The sequence below is a fragment of the Coregonus lavaretus genome (genome assembly GCF_964263955.1).
Source record: "Coregonus lavaretus genome assembly, chromosome: 15".
Lineage (NCBI taxonomy): Eukaryota > Metazoa > Chordata > Actinopteri > Salmoniformes > Salmonidae > Coregonus > Coregonus lavaretus.
This window is the reverse complement of record NC_140002.1, coordinates 48,302,472-48,323,213: the sequence shown is the minus strand read 5'-3', so window position 1 is coordinate 48,323,213 and position 20,742 is coordinate 48,302,472. Positions and strand designations below refer to the sequence as shown.

The following is a 20,742-nucleotide window of genomic DNA, read 5'->3' as shown; positions in this document are numbered from 1 at the left end:
GCAACAGAATCAGCGTAATGAATACACCCCCGCATTTCTGGGGAAACGTGTCATTCAGTACAAACCGTTCCGCAACGTAGCAAACATTCAAGCGAATTGAACGCACCTCTGAAGTGTTTAATTTAATCTAATAATACGTTTTCGCAAATACTCTGACATCGCAGGCTATTGACCAATCTCAACTCACTTATTCTTCCAACCCCTAAAGGATTGTCTAGATGAGGGCGAAGCTACCGTGGCTATCCAAATTATCGTGTTATGTGGAAATTGGACATTATACTATGACGCGGCCATTCACTTTCAATGGTAGGACCGCGGGGGAAGCGCCATGGGCGAGGGCGGAACTAAAGTTGGGAAAAGCTTAACTTTATCCAAATACTCCGGGATATCGCGATGCGAGTGACCAATCGAAGCTCACCATAGCTTCCAACCTCTACTGGATTGGCTGACAATGGCTGTTACGTGAGCATGCATGCTAGCTTGTTAGCATCCACATGATAACGAAGCTAACGTGGCGTTTCAAGCGCTGTGCTCTACCAGCTGAGCTACAGAGGACCATGTAGATACATAGCCTGTGCAATTAGGCTAATTGTTGATTCACCTGCCAGGTGTGTGGTCCCTACCAAGTCAAAATGGCGGCTGATAAGACAATGTGCCTGATTCAAGAGTACAACGAATCTGAAAGAAAAAACGATTTTTGGAATTATAAGTTAAACTTTACAAATACACAAGAACCTTGTTGTTTATGAAATCACAATCATGAAAGTTGAAAGAGTTCTCTGGTGAGCTGCTTTGGTTTTTAAATGATATTAGGCCTACGAATGTCATTGTTTTGTCCAAAGCTTTGAAGTGTAGTTGGTGTATTCAGATTTGACTGTTGTAACAGTTGCTGTATTTCATGGGTGTATTCATTACTAAAACCGTTTACTGTTTAAGAACCAAACAGAGCAAAACTAGCTTCTGTTGGACAAAATCAGGTAGGTCCTTCCCCGTTTCGTTTGCTTCAGTTTAAGAAACGTTTTGTAACAGAATCTGTGGAATGAATACACCCCAGAGCAAACATAACAAAACTGGGAGGGACTTACCGAATTTGTCCAATAAACTCTCGTTTGCTTTTCGTTTAGAGTAAATGGTTTGTTGCAAAACGTTTTGCAATAGACAAAATATTTTGCAACAGAATCACGGTAATGATTACACCCCTGGTGTCATGCCCAAGGAATTAACGTGTGTGCTGTGACTGACTTCTTTTATTTTTAGTGTACTTTTGCTTTGCCTACTTCCCATCTATGCTACCGACACCATACCCATTGGTAAGTTGGTATCAAACCGGCATCCCTCTCTAGTCACTTCATAACCAGTGACTACCTACAGTGTACAAAGTATATGACATCCTCTTTATTTTGTGAAGGAATGTTCAGAACTGAGTGTCAGGATCGCCACTTCTGGCTGTCAGTCAAGTCAAGCCTCCTTGGTCAGAAGTTTCGGTTTGATGTTGAAGGTGAGTGAGATGATGCCTAGTATGTAACTACACTTTGAAATAGGGGTGATATGTGAATGCTTCCATACAGCCGTTACACAGTAGGTAGTGTAAAGCATAACACAGAATTTGACCAACCTTTACTCTGCGATACTTCCTCAATTCCCGACTTGTGAGACAACACGTCTTCTAAACTTCCATGTCTAGTTGCAGGGGGTTCGTTTGAATTTAGAAAATGCTCCATGATAAAAATATTTTTTTCTCCATGAAGTAATCCAACAATGTATGCTGCCATCTTGTTTATTTCAAATCTTCTCATTGATCGAGACAGGTGAGTATCATCCTGACATGCAGCACTTTGGGGTGGACACCCACCTGTCTCAATCACTGAGAGAAGATTTTAAATAGACAAGATGGCAGCGTACATATTGTTGGATTACTTCACGGAGCAAAACATTAATTTAATAACGGAACATTTTCTAAATTAAAGCTAACACCCTGCAACTAGACATTAAAGTTTAGAAGACGTGTTGTCTTCCAAGTTGGGAATTGAGGAAGCGTCGCCAAGTAAAGGTTGGTCGTAAATTCTCTATGCTATGCTTTACACTACCTACTGTGTAGAGGCTGTATGGAAGCATTCACATATCACTGCTGTTTCAAACTGTAGCTACCTAGTATGAGGCTTGTATCACTGCATCACATGAACAGGTCATAGAAATGTGAATTCCATGAACTGGATACCTTGCAGCTCTTATTTAGATTCTGGCATCAACTTTAACAACTTTCTTTCTTTCTCCCCCAACCAACCAGACAGCAGTGGTGTCCACACCCTCTCAGGCCAGGGGGCAGCAGAGTGTGGCTACACCATGGTGCTGGACTCCTGGGGGGACCTGGTCCTCCGTGCCTCTTACCTGGCCTGTCATGTAGACAATGAGGTGATTACTACAGTTTGGGGATTCGTAACGAATAGGGAGGAGCCTCCAAAGAACAAAAACCATCAACTTTTAGTTGTGAGCGAGTGTCACACCTGTTTTTCTTCTAAGGGTTCCTAATAATTCAAGTGTGAACAAAGTTAGCATATGTGCATGAGTCAGTTTCTACATTTTAGCATTTTCGTTAGTATGCCTCCTGCTATATTATGTTCTTCAGAAAGACACTGCTTTTCGACTGCTGGTGTGGTTTGTGAACAGAGATGTTGACGGTGAGGAGACCTCCTACCCTCTCCAGCTGACCTGCCCTTTGCGCCAGCCCTGGAAACCCCGGGAGATAGTCTGTGAGGAGAACTATATGGAGGTCATGGAAACTTTTAACTTACAATGAGCTATATGTGACTGACTGTACCTTTTTTGATTTATTGTCACCTGACGTGATTTACTCTATTCATTAGGGATAGAATGTATTTGTATATCGTTGTTCAATTCTTTATCTTCCAATATTAGGTGTCTGCCATGAAAGAGGTCCCTCCTGCCAACAACAAGGGTCTGGAATGGATGACACCCCCACCTGTGGTAGGTATTCCCTTTCTCACACAGAGGCCAACGAGCGGGCCATTCATGCTTTCAAGTGCTATCCACTGGGATCAAATACACATCTTGTAGATGTATGTTTTATCTGTAGCCCAAATGTAAAATTCATTTACATTTTAGTCATTTAGCAGACGCTCTTATCCAGAGCAACTTACAGTTAGTAAGTGCATACGTTTTTCATACAATTCAATAGTTTTGTTGTTTCCCATAGCCACCTCTTTCAATGCCTTTTTGAGTTCTTTGTTAATACCTTGTAATCTCTCTCCAGTGGTCGGGGGAGGGTCTGAGGGAGTGGCGTGTGGTGTTCCGGGTGCCAGGTGACCAGCAGGGGAGTGATGGGAGCCCCTATATGAAAGAGAAGACCCTGCCTGTAGAGATGGCCCATCTCCTGGGCTACCACATCAACACCACAGAGACACGTGTTCTGTTGCGCTGTGCCTATGGCTCCCGCCTCGCCTATATCCTACAGGTCAGACTGCAGGGCTGTAGATCTGTTTCCATTGGTCTATCAATAGTGTTTTAGGTCAGTTTGCTTTGCTCTATTTCCTATGGATTACTGGTCAGAGAAACCAATGCCCTTTTCACACTATTGTGATAACCTAAACCATGCTGTTCTGGCTTGGATATTTTCACAATGTCCTCTCCAGTGCAGTTCCAGCAACTGTCCAGTGCAGCTCGACTCGGTTCTGCTTGGCTAAGTAATGTGAAACCTTTTCTAACTGTTTCAGGAGAAAGGCATCGAGGTGGAGGTGGTCAGTGCCACCATTCTTTACAAACACCACTGGACACTTATAAGAGTGGACACCTCGGTTGCTTGCACCACAAGTACGTCTCTTTTGATAATTGGAAAATAGTTGGTTCATAACTGAATTTCATTAATGTAACTGAATGCATAATATGTTAACATAACCCCATTTGCCTCTAACCTGGTCCCAGATCTGTTTGTGTGGTCTTGCCAACATCTATGATCATTGTCACGCCAAACACAGCTGGCCATAACCATAAGAGTTGGCAAGACCGCACAAACCGATCTGGGATCAGGTCTAATTTGCCTCTACAGCAGTTTTAGTACCTTCTTACCCCCTCCTCTTTCTTCTCCAGACAAGGCCTCCATGGATGGGAAGCATGTTCTGTGGAGGTTCCCCAAGGTGCTGTCCCCCCTGGTGCAGCCCCCCTTCAGAGACAGGGGTCTGAGGGTGGGCGTGGAGGGACGTTACCTGAGCGACTGTGTGGCCCGTCAGAGAGGATATGACGTGCAGGAACAGGATGGAGCTGTGGAGATCAGGATTCCATTTGGTGCAGAAGGTGGCTACATCAAGGTATTACAGACAGAAGGAGATGGATCTTTAATGTCACAGTTGGTTTTTGGTTCTTATCCCAGTTTTAATCATGAACTGCACTTAGTTAATTTCCAAACAAATACAGTTGGTATGTCAGTGAAGTATTGATTATTTTATGATTCTCCAATAATTCATTGTATCAACTATTTTAGTGAAGAAATGGGTGGCTTGATTTGTCTCCTTGAAGTGTGAGTAGGTGACATGCGCACCTGACAAACGCTTCTGTGAAGTCAAAACTTTGTGAATTTGGTGGGGAATAAAACACTCAGAAGCAGCATACAGTGCTTGCTTGAAAGTATGTGAACCCCTTGTGCAATTAGATGTTTTCAGTTTTTACCATGAAATCTTCATTTAATCAGAACATTTTTGATCTGACATAACAGGTTTATATTTACCAATACCATAGTAGAAAAACAAAATTAAAAAGGAATTAGTGCAGGTGCAAAAATAAAGATAAGTGAACCCCAAGTTGCATTGGTTAAATCAAGTAGGTAGTAGAATCAGGTGGGTAAATAATTAGCTACCAAATGAACCAATCAAAGGAGAGATCGTTAGGAAAGAGTTTGGGCAGGACTCTGATAAATAGAGATAAGAAACCTGGTCAGTTTGGTGTGACCCATCCAGGTGAATGCAAAGCACACCATGCCGAGAGGAAATGAGATCAGATGACATCAGGACGAGGGTAGTGAGAGCACATCGGTCTGGGGAAGGCTATAAACTCATCTAAAAAATATTTGAGCTCCATCAGTCCACTGTGAGGCAAATAATTTACAAATGGAGAGCATTTAACATGACAGCAACTCGGCCTAGTGGACGCCCTTCCAAAATATCCCCAAGAGCAACAAGAACAATAATAAATCAGGTAAAAGCCAACCCAAACATAACATCTAGAGATTTGCAGACCTCCCTTGGTGCATCTCCGGTAACTGTGCATGCTTCAACAATAAGAACGCTGAATCGAAATGCCATTTATGGGAGGGTTGCTAGGAAGAAGCCTCTGCTGTCAAAAAAGAACCAAACTGCCCGTCTTAACTTTGCCAGACCACCTGGACAAACCTGAAGGTTTCTGGAAGTCCATTCTCTGGACCGGTGAGTCCAAAATTGACCTTTTTGGTCCTAATGAACACTGCTATGTTTGGCGAGAACCCAACACTGCCTACCACCAAAAAAAAACGTATCCCAACAGTCAAGCATGGTGGGGGGAATGTCAAGATCTGGGGCTGCTTTTCCTCCTCTGGATCTGGACGACTCCACATCATTAAGGGAACCATGAATTCTGAGGTACACCAGGAGATTCTTGAAGAGAACGTCAGGCCATCAGTCAAGGAGCTAAAGCTGGGCCGAAAACGGGTCTTCCAACAAGACAACGACCCAAAACATTCAACCAAATCTACCAAAGAATGGCTCAGGAGAAAGATTTGTGTTTTGGATTGGCCAAGTCAGTCCTGACCTAAATCTAATCGAGATGCTGTGGCAGGACATGAAGTGGGCAGTTCATGCCAGACACCCCTCAAACCTCACTCAATTGGCTGAGTTCTGTAAGGAGGAGTGAGCAAGAATCCCTCAAAACAAATGTCAGACTGATTACTGGCTATAGGAGATGTTTAGTCCAAGTTATCGTGGCTAATGGAGGTGCCACAAGCAAGCTATTGACTGAAGGGGTTCACATATGTGTTGCACAAAATGGAGTTTCTGTAAAATAAACCACTTTTGTTAAATAAACAATGAAGATATACTTTTTTGTTTCTGTCATTTACTTGGAATGTCTTTGTTACAAATTGGGATTTAGATAAGGATTTTCTTTATTTTAATATTTTATAGCAAAATAATGACCAGCCCTGAAGGCTTCACATCCTTTCAAGCAGCACTGTATGTGTCCCAGCCTCTTCCTTTGATTTGTCTCCTTGGAGCTGCAGCTTCATATTATGGTTTTCATAATGCCATTGATTTAATTGATGTTGCCTTAACCAATACACTCTCCCTCAGAGCCAGGTGGTGGATGGCCAGTACTCCCAGTCCTATTTCATTGACCTGTTCTACATGCACCAGTGGGAGGATTCTCAGTGGGCCCACACTGAATACCGCTCCTTTAGACCCCTTTCAATCATCCATCTGCCTCAGACACCGATCCTTATCAACGGCAAGTAGTTGTCATATTATACAAATTAAAAAGAAAGTTGCATATCTCCATTCTGTCGCTTTGGCCAACGTTTCACTTAAGAGCCTCCATTAGGACAAAGTTTCCCAAACTCGGTTCTGGCTGACTCAAATAACCAAGTAATCATCAAGCTTTTACTATTTGCATCAGCTGCGTAGTGCCAAAACTTGCACCCGGGGGACGGGACGCTGCGTAGTGCCAAAACTTGCACCCGGGGGACGGGACGCCAGGACAGGACCAAGTTTGGGGAAACTCTGCATCAGGGTGTGCTCATCCATGTTTGACGTCTTGCCAACTCCTATGGTCGTCGTCTGACAACGACATGAGCATAGGAGTTGGCAAGACTGCACAAACGGATCTGGAACCAGGTTAACGTCCACCAACATGTTAATGAGAGAACATTCCATCCTGTAAGTTATGACTGTTCTTCCTCCTGCAGAAACCAATCCCTCTGAGGGACAGTTCTCTGTGTCTCTGGGCTTGTTCCCCCCTGACGTGTCTCTGTCCAACATCACCGTGGGGGACCAGTCCATGGCAGAGCAGGTAGGGGTTTACCTCTCACAGGTCCCCTTCCCCAATGGGACCCATGCCTACCTACTGAAGACCCCCTTCTCACACCGTCTGGTCTCTCAGAAGGTGAGGGTGCAGCATGTTAGTACCAGTCAGTGTGATACTAGAAACACTGAAGCAGTTCATATATGAGAAGAAGAAACAGTGAAACTGCTCTGTGTGTGTGTGTAAGGGAACTTGTCTATGCTAAGCATGGCTAACATCCACATGAATGTTCAATACTAAAGCTATGACCTTAGACTACATCTTTTTCACTGATATCCTCCTGTCTCTGGTCCTATAGTATCTCGGGCAGGGGTACAGGAGGTACAGTCTGGCAGTGACCTTTACCCTTTCCATCTCCCCCCACTCTGACCTGTATCACTACCCTGCCACCGTGGAGGCTGTCATACAGGATGTTGGTATGTATAAATCGCATGCGTTCCCATACAAGCACAGGAAATTCTGCTTTCAATGTTATCCTGGATGATGATAACATTGTGCACCTTGCCTGTGTTAGCCCCTCTGTGAGCTTATACGGTTAAATGAAACTCAAAAGGTAGGCTGCTGTAAGATAGGCTAACACCTGAAACTATTGCCTGACTTGAATTATGTCTATCCATCCATCAAACCTTCTAACCCATCCGTCCGCAGTCCTGCCCAGAGTGGAGGGGGGGTGCTCCGATAAAGGGGTGCGTCTGCAGCTGCACTACGGAAACATGGACACCCAGTGGGAGGTGTACGTGGGCGGTCGCAGGCTTGACTGGGAGCTGGTGGAGTTGGGCGACTACGCCCTGGAGTCCAGGCAGGACTACTTCAGTGTGGTGATCCCTCTTTACGGCCTTGGCATGGCCTACGAGGTGAGCGGACTAAGCCAGTTTAGCTGTTGGGTTCTATTTGTTATGGGTGGCAATGTATGTTTCTATAGGGGGTATAACAATATCGAATCAAAGTGGCTCTATACCCATATTTAGCCTTCATCTCTTGATCCCAGCCTGCTCCTCGTTTTTGCTCTTGCTCTCCGTCTCTGTCTCTCTGTCAGGGTCTGACTTTGCAGGGGCTGGTGGTAACTGTGAGAGTGACAGTGGAGGACAGAGAGACGGCCATAGAGGAGCACACCTTCACCCAGCGCTGTGTCTTCCTTGTGAAGGAACTACTGGGTAAAACAACCAATGCATTTACGGTACCATTCTACATGCATCCATATTATACAGTGCATTCGGAAAGTATTCAGACCCCTTGACTTTCCACATTTTGTTACGTTACAGCCTTATTCTAAAATTGATTAAATACATTTTTTTCCTCATCAATCTATACACAATACCCCATAATGACAAAGCGAAAACAGGTTTTTAGACATGTATTACAAATTTTAAAAAAATACCTTATTTACCTAAGTATTCAGACCCTTTGCTATGAGACTCGAAATTGAGCTTAGCTGCATCTTGATTCCATTGATAGTCCTTGATGTTTCTACAACTTGATTGGAGTCCACCTGTGGTAAATTAAATTGATTGGACATGATTTGGAAAGGCACACACCTGTCTAAATAAGGTCCCACACTTGACAGTGCATGCCAGAGCAAAAACCAAGCCATGAGGTCGACGCAATTGTCTGTAGAGCTCCGAGACAGAATTGTGTCGAGGCACAGATCTGGGGAAGGGTACCCGAAAATGTCTGCAGCTTTGAAGGTCCCTAAGAACACAGTGGCCTCCATCATTCTTAAATGGAAGAAGTTTGGAACCACCAAGACTCTTCCTAGAGCTGGCCGCCCGGCCAGACTGAGCAATCGGGGGAGAAGGGCCTTAGTCAGGGAGGTGACCAAGAACCCGATGGGCACTCTGACAGAGCTCCAGAGTTCCTCTGTGGAGATGGGAGAACCTTCCAGAAGGACAACCATCTCTGCAGCACTCCACCAATCAGGCCTTTATGGTAGAGTGGCCAGACGGAAGCCACTCCTCAGTAAAAGGCGCATGACAGCCCGCTTGGAGTTTGCCAAAAGGCACCTAAAGCACTCTCAGACCATGAGAAACAAGATTCTCTGGTATGATGAAACCAAGATTGAACTCTTTGGCCTGAATGCCAAGTGTCACATCTGGAGGAAACCTGGCATCATCCCTACGGTGAAGCGTGGTGGCAGCATCATGCTGTAGGGATGTTTTTCAGCGGCAGGGACTTGGAGACTAGTCAGGATCGAGGGAAAGATGAACGGAGCAAAGTACATTGAGATCCTTGATAAAAACCTGCTCCAGGAAGGTTCACCTTCCAACAGGACAATGACCCTAAGCACAAAGCCAAGACAACGCAGCAGTAGCTTTGGGACAAGTCTCTGAATGTCCTTGAGTGGCCCAGCCAGAGCCCGGACTTGAACCCGATCGAACATCTCCTCTGGAGAGACCTGAAAATAGCTGTGCAGTGACGCTCCCCATCCAACCTGACAGAGCTTGAGAGGATCTGCAGAGAAGAATGGGATAAACTCCCCAAATACAGGTGTGCCAAGCTTGTAGCTTCATACCCAAGAAGACTCGAGGCTATAATCACTGCCAAAGGTGCTTCGACAAGGGTCTGAAAACTAATGTAAATGTGATATTTCCATTTTATTTGTAATACATTTGCAAAAATTTCAAACCAGTTTTTGCTTTGTCATTATGGGATATTGAGGGAATATTTAAATATATATATATATATTTTAGAATAAGGCTGTAGTGTAACAATGTGGAAAAAGTCAAGGGGTCTGAATACTTTCCGAATGCACTGTATATAATACGCTAAGGATTATAAACTGCGGGAGGATCTCCTCTTACAATGCCGTGCCGATTTTCTTCATTGTAGGCTCAAAAGAAGCACGTCATCCTCCCACATGGTATTATCCACATTATATTCCGCTGTGGTTTGTGTTTTTGTTGGTTTTTGTGTTTGGAATGCCACAGTTACTGTAGCATCATACTGCCAATAGTTCCAGCCGGTATTCGCATAATAATATGGAATCGACCACGCCCACTAATTGGGGTAAACCGACATGTTTTCCTAAAAAGAGGCAACTTCGTTGTTGTTTTTTTGTTTTGTTATACAGAAATAACAAAACGTGCCGAAAAGCTGCAGTGTTATTGTTCATTGTACAGTACATGTAGCCAGGGCAAAAATCCCCACCTACGGTTCGCAATGCTCCCATGTAGGGAAATAGAGCCTGCGAGAAGAGCCCTGTGGCTTCAGGCTATTTGGTGTGGGAGACTGGGAAATATGGGGACGCCCTGTCCAAGTAGGCTACACGTAGCTGAGTGTGTGTGTGGAAAACATTTCATCACAGGTCCGTTTGGAACTCCACTCACTACTTGTAGCTGTACTGTCTGTTTGTGTTGATGGTCTTGGATAGCTTAATGTTCCGGTCGGTAACTAGCTGCTAGCATAGTCTTGAAAAGGGGCATAAAGAAGTTAAGTGAGTTTGTGTTTATACAGGAACTCCCGCCCTCACCTACCATCAATCAATCATGTCAATGCGGAGTTATACGGAGCCCTGCGCATTGTAACAAAATGTGAGCGGTGCACGGCGATGTGGTACGGAGCTCAATTTGGTCTCTGTGTGCCTCTGGAGGCTCCGCATTCGCGTCACACCATCCATACTCCACCTCCCACCACATTTTCAGATCAAGCATAAATTAGCTCTTAGACAGGCCGGGTAACCTACCTGACCTAACCGCCCCCTAGGGATTAACATGGGTAACCGGGATCCCTGGACTGTCCCGGGAACACTACACATTTCCCAAAAAATAAAATGACAAGACCCAGGAAATTACATTTTCCCACAATGTCACAGGAAGAGTATCCGCTGCTTTTGCAACAGCTAATGGGGATCCTAATAAAATAACAAATAATGCAATTTCACAAAATACACAACATGCACAGCAGCAGATTAGCAAAACATTTAATAGCACATTATCCTAGCAGGTTGTTGCATGGAAGCCCGGTGTATTTACTTTGCATAAAGTCGCCATAAATTCAAAATGCATGCATAATTGACACTGCTGGACTGCACACGGGACCCAAATGCAGTTAATAAACCCTACAGGGAACCCCTAGCCTATAAAATAATGTGTTCCTCTTTTTGAGCTGTTGTGACTCTTCAGACAGTCACAAATTTGATAGGCCTATGCACAATTCACTACATGGGCATCTCTTTCACAGACATGAAGTCTGCAACAATTCAGAGAGGCATGAGGGAAAATTCTATCGACCTATCCAGTACCAATCCCACTGAAACCCCAACCAGTGGGTTGGTATAGAATGTGTGATCAACAAACTGTATGAGATTAGATATGGATATCTTTGAAAATCCCTTTGAAAATGTCCTATGTGGCGTTGATATGAGTCAGAAGTAGTTATTCTAGTGTCAAAATTGACTACGAAGTGTAAATAGGATAATTTTGGTAATAAAGTCAGTCTCGTTTTAAAACTGAGTTTGGAACATCCGTGCGTCACAATGGGGAAATTAAGGTTGGGTTTTGATTTGACGATGTCCATTTGCCCACTAACATGGGTATTTGGTATTTTATTAGGATCCCCATTAGCTGTTGCGAAAGCAGCAGCTGCTCTTCTTGGGTTCCACACAAAACATGAAACGTGACATAATACAGAACATTAATAGACAAGAACAGCTCAAGGACAGACTACATCAATTTAAAAAAGGCACACGTAGCCTACATATCAATAAATACACACAAACTATCTAGGTCAAATAGGGGAGAGGCGTTTGTTCAGCGGCTCTATAAACTAGAGTGCCTATAGAAAGTCTACACCCCCTTGGACAACTTTCACATTTTGTTGTCTAAAAATGTAATTGAAAAAGGGATTACATTATATTTTATTTCATATCTTCAAAATGAAAAAGTTATGTGAAAAATTGGATAAGTCTCCACCCCTCTGAGTTAATACTTGGTGGAAGCACCTTTGGCAGCCATTACAGCTGTGAATCATTTTCATTAAGATTCTACCAACTTTACACAACTCTTAGGGAAAATATATATATTTTTAATTGTATTTTTTAAAATTGCTCAGGCTCAGTAAATCTGTTTGGGGATCAGGTCAAGGTTTAAATATCAGCGATATTTAAACCTTGTCTCTGGTTTTTCTTAAGCAGAACTGAGTCAGGACTAGACCAGTCAGGAACACTCAACACCTTTTGGAAAGCCATTCTGGTATCTTTTGCATAAAACAAATTCTGTAATTGTCCCGCAGAGAAATAAAACCCTATCCCAGGGTTAGGTTTTCAGAAGACTGAGATGGGTTTTCCTATAACTTTTTAGCTGGGCTTTGCTCCTTTCTTATTTCATTTGATCCTAACAAACTCCACAGCAGTGGTGTGTATTCATGGAAGCCAAGGGAAGCCAGGCTTCCCCAAATATTTGACCAATAGAAACATTTTAAATTATAAAGTAATTTATTTAGTTTCTCTGTGTTTTCATAACTTTCCTTCAATTCGCAAGTGGCTGAATCTCACCGGAGCACTCATCCGAGCGAGGGGAAACAGCGGCCCTCTGTCTCAGTATGTGTAGCCCATGGATCTGATGCTGTCTGGACCAAAATACTATGACATGTAGCCAATCAGCGTTGAGCTGAGCTCAACTGTAGGTTGTCCTGGCGTAGTACGTTTTAAGTTTGTTTTCACTGTATTAAACTAAGCATATATAGCCTAGTTGATTTGATGTTTATGTTAAAATGGTGCTGGAATAGCGGAGGCAGTGCTCTTGTTGTCTTTGTGGTTCTAAATCAGTTTAGTAAACTGTCAAACATTAAATCAAATCACATTTTATTGGTCACGTGCACATATTTAGCAGATGTTATTGCAGGTGTAGCAAAATGCTTGTGCTAGCTCCAACAGTGCAGTAGTATCTAACAATTAATAATAATAATAATAATAATAAGCCATTTAGCAGACGCTTTTATCCAAAGCGACTTACAGTCATGTGCGCATACATTTTTACGTATGGGTGGTCCCGGGGATCGAACCCACTACCCTGGCGTTACAAGTGCCATGCTCTACCAATTGAGCTACAGAGGACCACAAGCACTCTGGACATGCGTTCAGTACCGAACTCGTTAAAAACTATCAGGTTGCTAATGGCCTGGTACTCAGCACTCTATTGTCCCTCTAACCACTCCGACATCAATGCAAATGCACTCGAAAATCGCATCAAACACTCATCATCAAAACAGTATCATGCTTTTAAAACTCAGCTCACTGTGATGATCAATTTGAAGAAAGAAGTTCAACAACATGTTAAAACTGAGTGGAAACATGGTCGTTGTGGATGTTGTTTCGAAGCCAAACAACTAAATGGACAGCACTTTCTAAGGTTATGATTAAATAAAACACCCATAAGCATACAGTGCCTTTAGAAAGTATTCATACCCCTTCACTTATTCTAAATGTTGTTGTGTTACAGCCTGAATTCATATATTCGACCATATTTTCAGATCAAGCATAAATTGGCTCGGAGTCGTGCATGTCAATGCAATAGAATCTTACTCCAATGCACTCTGCCTACCAGAAAACCTCTTGCACAGTTAGTTTTGCAGAGTTCATTTTGTTTCGGTATGTTACATTAAAAGTGGCTAATATTGCGTTGATTCGAGCACAATTCCGGGCTGAAATTTCATCTGCATGGCAGTCCGAGGGGAGCTCAGTTTAGAGGGAACATTGCGCAGCACCCCTCTTATTTGTGGAGAACCCTTGCATAGTGATCATATATTGAGTTTTTGAAACCAAGTGAAGGGCCACATACTATATGTGTGACAAAACATGTGAAGCCTTTATTCATTTTCACATTAACCCGCAACTACTAGTGTACTGTAGGTGGACATATGCTTGCAGAACAATTCTACCCTTGTACCATCTCTACCCTTGTTTTTTGTGAGCACATTTTTCACAATTTTCACACAATTTATATAATTTATAACATCACAGACACACGCACAGATCCTGCATCTCTACCCTTATAAAGTACAATCAAACTTAGTCACTATGTAAACTTAAAAACAGATATTATATGACTGCAGACATGCAAAATGTAACAGCTAATGTGTAATTATTAATTTTTTTATGATTCTAAAATTTGAGTAAAACATATGGTAAGTGCATCCGTTTAATTTGGAATGGTCTGTTTTTGAAAGCATATTAAGGAGAAATTCTCATCTTCATTGTGAGACATATTTACAGTTATCCAATCACCTCAGCCCAAATCTGACTGATTTAGTTATTACCTGTATCCAAGTGCTTTGCTGGATAATTCTCACTGCATAACCATCACCATGAAAAAGTATAATGCTTGCCTACCCCAGTCACGGATATTCGAGTTTTGATGTGAACAATGGGTCTGGTCATCTCTCTTGGCAAGGGCATCAAAGTCTGGTGTCATCTTTAATGTAGAGATTCTCAGAACAGCTGACAAGTGGTGACAGGATTTGTTATAATTAATGACTGAGAACGTTTGTTCACACACCTATGTGGACCCGGATAAAACAAGCATCCTTTGGGAATGCTTTTTAATGTTTGGAAACTTTGTTTCATTCAGTGAACCATAGAACTGGTCTATTGTTGCTGTTTTGTACTTCTCCTTCAAAGCACTGTCACATTGGGTATCGATGAGCTCCAATTGTGTGTCTGGTGGTGCTTTCTCACTGTCGAAAGACAGGGGGCGTGATACAAGCTCCAGCTCAGTCTTGGTGAAGTCTGAGAAGCTGTGGGAAAACTCAGCATGCAGGTCTATCAAAGTGCTACTGTATGTCTCAGTGCGGCACTGCGATGTGGTCGCGTTCAGTGCGGCCAGTGTCGGAAAATGAGCGAGACCGGCTGCTCATTTGTCTGGAGAACAACATAAGTTTGGCCTTGAATGCTTTCATGTTGGAATACAGTTCATGCACAAAAACACAATTTCCCTGCAGTTTCCCTTTTAGATCGTTCAGATGCCCCAATATGTCCACACCGAAAGCAAAGTCATCCAGCCAGTCTGTGTCTTTCAACTCGGAGAAGTCGTCAGCTTTACCAACCGTATGAAGGAAAATGCCTATCTTCCCTCTCATTTGAATTTGCATTTACGTCATTTAGCAGACGCTCTTATCCAGAGCGACTTACAAATTGGTGCATTCACCTTATAGCCAGTGGGATAACCACTTTACAATATTATTATTAAAAAATTTTTTTGGGGGTGTGGTAAGTGGGGGGTAGAAGGATTACTTTATCCTATCCCAGGTATTCCTTAAAGAGGTGGGGTTTCAAGTGTCTCCGGAAGGTGGTGAGTGACTCTGCTGTCCTGGTGTCGTGAGGGAGCTTGTTCCACCATTGGGGTGCCAGAGCAGTGAACAGTTATGACTGGGCTGAGTAGGAACTGTGCTTCCGCAGAGGTTGGGGGGCCAGCAGGCCAGTGGTGGATGAACGCAATGCCCTCGTTTGGGTGTAGGGACTGATCAGAGCCTGAAGGTACGGAGGTGCCGTTCCCCTCACAGCTCCGTAGGCAAGCACCATGGTCTTGTAGCAGATGCGAGCTTCAACTGGAAGCCAGTGTAGTGTGCGGAGGAGCGGGGTGACGTGAGAGAACTTGGGAAGGTTGAACACCAGACGGGCTGCGGCATTCTGGATGAGTTGTAGGGGTTTAATGGCACAGGCAGGGAGCCCAGCAAACAGCGAGTTGCAGTAATCCAGAATGGTACAACAAGTCCTGGTGCTCTGCCTCTGTGTCATTGAGCAGCTGAATGAACTGACCATGGTTAAGCCCCCTTGCCCATATAAAGTTAACAAGTTTTACAACCACTTTGACATTTTCCAGCTTTAACACATTTTTAGCATGCTTGCTTGAAAAATAAAGATTGAGATTTATATTCCTTAAAAACAGCAACACTTTCTTGGCATATCAGCCTTATGTTCAATATTAGTAAAAAACGTATTTTGCTGTCCATTCTTCTTTAAACACATGACATTCAGTCTACTTTTCTCATTTTCGCAGCACTCATTTTTCATGTCAAAAGTCGTCAAGCAATGAAGTGGCTTTGATGACTGAGCGCATTCTGAATCTGACTGTAGGCCCAAATACAGAGCGCGTTGCAAGGCTACAGCGCCATCTATTGGAGGTTGTTTGTAGATAATGGAATGAGTAATTTTAGGGCCAAAATCGTAACTGAAATATAATAATATTAACTACATTTAAAAGGTGTCTCGCAGGCCGGATTGAAGTCCCCGGCGGGCCGGATGCGGGCCATACTTTTTTTTCTTCGTCTTTTAAATATTATTAGATTTCTCTTTGACTTCAGTCTATATTATCACTAGTGATAACACTGTATATTGACTGAAGTCAAATAAGTCTGTGGCTCCTTAAAGACATGTTATCAGTGCTCACAGGAGTTTAGAAAGTGGTCCTCCAAAAATAAATGCAATTCTATTACTACGGTGATCCTTTTGCTTTTCTGAAGTCTGGATGCTCTTCCCTTCTCTCTCCCTGCAGTGTGTCTACCAGACAGCAGGATGGTGGTGGTGGTGGATATATCCAGTGTTTCTTCAGCCGTCAACCCCCGACTAACGTCCCTGCTGGATCCCTCCTGTGTTCCCATAGAGACTGATGGAGCCAGGGCTCTGTACAGCTTTTCTCTCGACTCCTGTGGCACCTCCACAACTGTGAGTGGACCGCATCTAGACTCTACAGTATCAGCAACTTTGATTGCATCTGTTCAGAAGTACCATATTAGTTTTGTAGGTCTTTTGTTGCGAGTTAGATCTGACTAAATGGAACATTTACTTTTTGATTGGTGTCATGGGATAGGGTTCGATGAAGGGAGGAGTTGAAGAACCTCTGCTCTTGTACCGTTGTTTTGCATGCTATTCTCTCTACGACACCCGATGACTCTCTTTTCTACCCAGCTAGAGGAAGGTGACCTGGTGTACACCAATGAGGTCCGGTATCGGCCCAAAGTCCCCATAGATCTGAAGACCCTTAGCTCCCCATATCCCCACTTTAGGTGAGATTTTTTTTTTTCTCCACCTTTTGCAACCACATTCCAATATTTCCACTCAGTCTGTTTTTGATTGCTTGGCTTCATTCATTCATTCATTCATTCATAGCATCCCAATTGGTTGCATCCACCCAGCGAATGGGACCCGTACCCTTACAATCTACCAGCCCCGGGCCCTCCCTGCCTGGCCCCACAGCCGAGCCTCTCGCTCCCACCACCATCACCCATGGGCCCAGCAACACCCCTTCATCAGAGGTGAGCTTCATCCCTCTGAACAGAATAAGGAGTAATGTCAGCTCTATTCTTGACATTTCTATCTGCAACGTTTGCCAATACTGGCTGTTTAATGCCTCTATTCAGATATGGCTACGATTGCGTTTTCAACCACTTGTCCTCTGAATCTCTATAGGAAGAAAACGTAATGGGCTACCAGCTGGAGGTTGACATCAGTAGCAGGTATGTAAATGTCTCACAGTTCAGTCTTTGCACTTTACACTGTTTAAGCATTGCTGTCTTTTACTATTGTGCAACTTTTTATTTGAACATTTTCTCTGGAAACATATTTAATGTTGACTTAAAAATAATTTCCCCCAATAATTTCAATAATTAATACAACTACTATTGTACACAGCTTTGATACCTTGAAGGCATTGGAAAGAGAGGCAAATACCTATGATAGGACATTTAGTGACTATTTATCTTGTTTGTGTGTTGTATTGTATTTGCAGGCCCCCTGTCCTCTGAGGTGTACCCGTACCTATAATAAACCTGGTCACCATGATGCCGGGGGGTCCTGGCATTATCGTCGTATACTGGGCTGGCCCTGATTTGGGCCAGAGTCACAGCCCAGCCTTATACAACATCATGACACGTAATGTCTGTCTAATAAAATAATTGTGCATATAAACATGGTTATTGATTGATTTTGTCTAGGAAAGATTTCCATCAATACAGTACATCAAACAGTGGATGGGGAGCATTTGGCAGCAGGTGTAGGTAAGAGTAGTATAGCACTACTAGTTTAACCATTACAGCTACAAAAGTATATATATATGATGCACTTGAGATGAAGCTCTGTGGGTAAAAAAAAAGTTTGTAAAAACAAGAAAAAGAGGGTTAGAGAAATCCTTGGTTTGACACAGGGTATGTCCCAAATAGCACTGTAATACCTTTTATAGTGCACTACTTTTGACAAGGACCCATTGGACATTTCTCCAAACTAGAGCACTATGTAGGGAATAGGGTGCGATTTGGGACGCACATTAAACTATGCAGGTAGTTAGTTCTTTGTGACTTTAGCTGCAGCTTGAGCGATGCGGTACTGCTCCCGAAGGTTCCTTCTCCTCAGATGCTCGTTGGTTATCTCCACCACGCTTCTGCTAGGGAACCAACCCTTCTCCCCGTCAGACAGACGCATCCCCTTGTACCAATCTGAGGGACGCAGGGCATACCGGTAGTCATGAAGGGGGAAAAAATACAATGTACTGTGATGACAAAATATAGTTAACAGAGGGAGATTACATTTTGATTCATGGAAAAGGTTTTCACATTGTACAGTGTTTCAGAAAGTATTCAGACCCCTTGACTTTTCCCCCCAAAAAATGTAACGTTACATCCTTATTCAAAAATGGATTAAATTATTTTCCCCCCCTCATCAATCTATACGCAATACCCCATAATGACAAAGCAAAAACAGGTTTTTAGAATTCTTTGCTAATTTATACAAAATAAGAAACTTAAATATTACATTTATAAAGTATTCAGACCCTTTACTCAGTGCTTGGTTGAAGCACCTTTGGCAGAGATTACAGCCTCGAGTCTTCTTGGGTATGATGCTACAATGTTGGCACACCTGTATTTGGGGAGTTTCTCCCATTCTTCTCTGCAGATCCTCTCAAGCTCTGTCAGGTTGGACGGGGAGCGTTGCTGCACAGCTATTTTCAGGTCTCTCCAGAGATGTTTGATCGGGTTCATTCAGAGACTTGTGCCGAAGCCACTCCTGCGTTGTCTAGGTTATGTGCTTAGGGTCGTTGTCCTGTTGGAAGGTGAACCTTCACCCCAGTCTGAGGTCCTGAGCGCTCTGGAGCAGGTTTTCATCAAGGATCTCTCTGTACTTTGCTCCGTTCATCTTTCCCTCAATCCTGACTAGTCTCCCAATCCCTGCTGCTGAAAAACATCCCCACAGCATGATGCTGCCACCACCATGCTTCACCGTAGGGATGGGTGCCTGGTTTCCTCCAGACATGACATTTGGCATCCAGGCCAATCTTGGTTTCATCAGACCAGAGAATCTTGTTTCATGGTCTGAGATTCCTTTAGGTGCCTTTTGGCAAACTCCAAGTGGGCTGTCATGTGCCTTTTACTGAGGAGTGGCTTCTGTCTGGACACTCTACCATAAAGACCTGATTGGTGGAGTGCTGCAGAGATGGTTGTCCTTCTGGAAGGTTCTCCCATCTCCACAGAGGAACTCTGGAGCTCTGTCAAAGTGACCCATAGGGGTTCTTATTCACCTCCCTGACCAAGGCCCTTCTCCCCCGATTGCTCAGTTTGGCCCATTTGGTGGTTCCAAACTTCTTCCATTTAAGAATGATGGAGGCCACTGTGTTCTTGGGGACCTTCAATGCTGCAGAAATGTTTTGGTACCCTTCCCCAGATCTGTGCCTTGACACAATCCTGTCTCGGAGCTCTACGGACAATTCCTTCGACCTCATGCTCTGACATGCACTGTCAACTGTGAGACCTTATATAGACAGGTGTGTGTGTGTGTGCCTTTCCAAATCATGTCCAATCAATTGAATTTACCACAGGTGGACTGCAATAAAGTAGTAGAAACATCTCAAGGATGATCAATAGAAACAGGATGCACCTGAGCTCAATATCGAGTCTCATAGCAAAGGGTCTGAATACTTATATAAATAAGGTATTCATGTTTTTTATCTTTGATACATTTGCTGAACTTTCAAAAAAACAGGTTTTTGCTTTGTCATTATGGGGTAATCCATTTCAGAATAAGGCTGTAACGTATTTTTTGGGGGGAAAAAGTCAAGGGGTCTGAATACTTTCCGAATGCACTGTAAGTCTTCCAATAAGATGCTTGACAATTCAGTAGGAATGTTGTACTGAAAATAAATTTCCATTGTTTGGTCCACATACCCTCATTGGTCTTGCATAGCACGTTGATGATGTCAGCAGGCTCCATGGTGAGCTCATCAGCCTGCTGGGCAACATATTGTTCCACACACTGCACCTGGGGACAATCTATGAACCCACAAAAGGTTAAGGCTACAATTTCACTTCAGGGAAGTAGGTGCATCTAACTAGGAATGTTAATATTTTACGACTGGGTCAGTCACGTCTCTTTACTCACCCCAGTCCTCATAAATCACCTCTTTGTTCTCTCTGTTTGGGTCATTTAGGGAAGGGAATGCTGCCATCCACCTGTGCATATCTGACCTAGAGAGCGAGGAGAGAGAGCAGAAACCGGGTACAACACTGTGTAATGCATTTTTGTCTTACTCTTTAGTGTATAGTGCATTATCTGAGAGGTGGTTGGTTGGGAGGCTGTGTGCGAGTGTTTTCTCTCACTCTGAGGGGGCCTTCAGCAGGTGTTCACAGGCCAGGCCTTGGTGGTTCTCCAGTAGTAGCAGACAGAAGGAATGCTCCCACTTGGGCCCTGGGTCCCCCGCTCCAGCCCCA

At 43.5% G+C, this 20,742-nt stretch overlaps 1 protein-coding gene across 1 annotated transcript; it reads left to right on the top strand.

Moving 5' to 3' along the window:
• The first annotated feature begins 56 nt into the window (after window positions 1-56).
• zpax4 (zona pellucida protein AX 4) lies at window positions 57-17,950 on the top strand. The gene is made up of 19 exons (XM_084178522.1): window positions 57-782; window positions 1,258-1,310; window positions 1,409-1,498; window positions 2,288-2,412; window positions 2,627-2,770; window positions 2,917-2,985; window positions 3,272-3,472; window positions 3,732-3,828; window positions 4,105-4,322; window positions 6,330-6,483; window positions 6,941-7,137; window positions 7,355-7,472; window positions 7,705-7,910; window positions 8,093-8,210; window positions 16,542-16,711; window positions 16,955-17,052; window positions 17,156-17,301; window positions 17,456-17,502; window positions 17,775-17,950. The coding sequence occupies exons 1-18, from the start codon at window positions 760-762 to the stop codon at window positions 17,488-17,490; spliced, it is 2,262 nt and encodes a 753-aa protein (XP_084034648.1). The 5' UTR covers window positions 57-759; the 3' UTR covers window positions 17,491-17,502; window positions 17,775-17,950.
• Window positions 17,951-20,742: the final 2,792 nt, after the last annotated feature.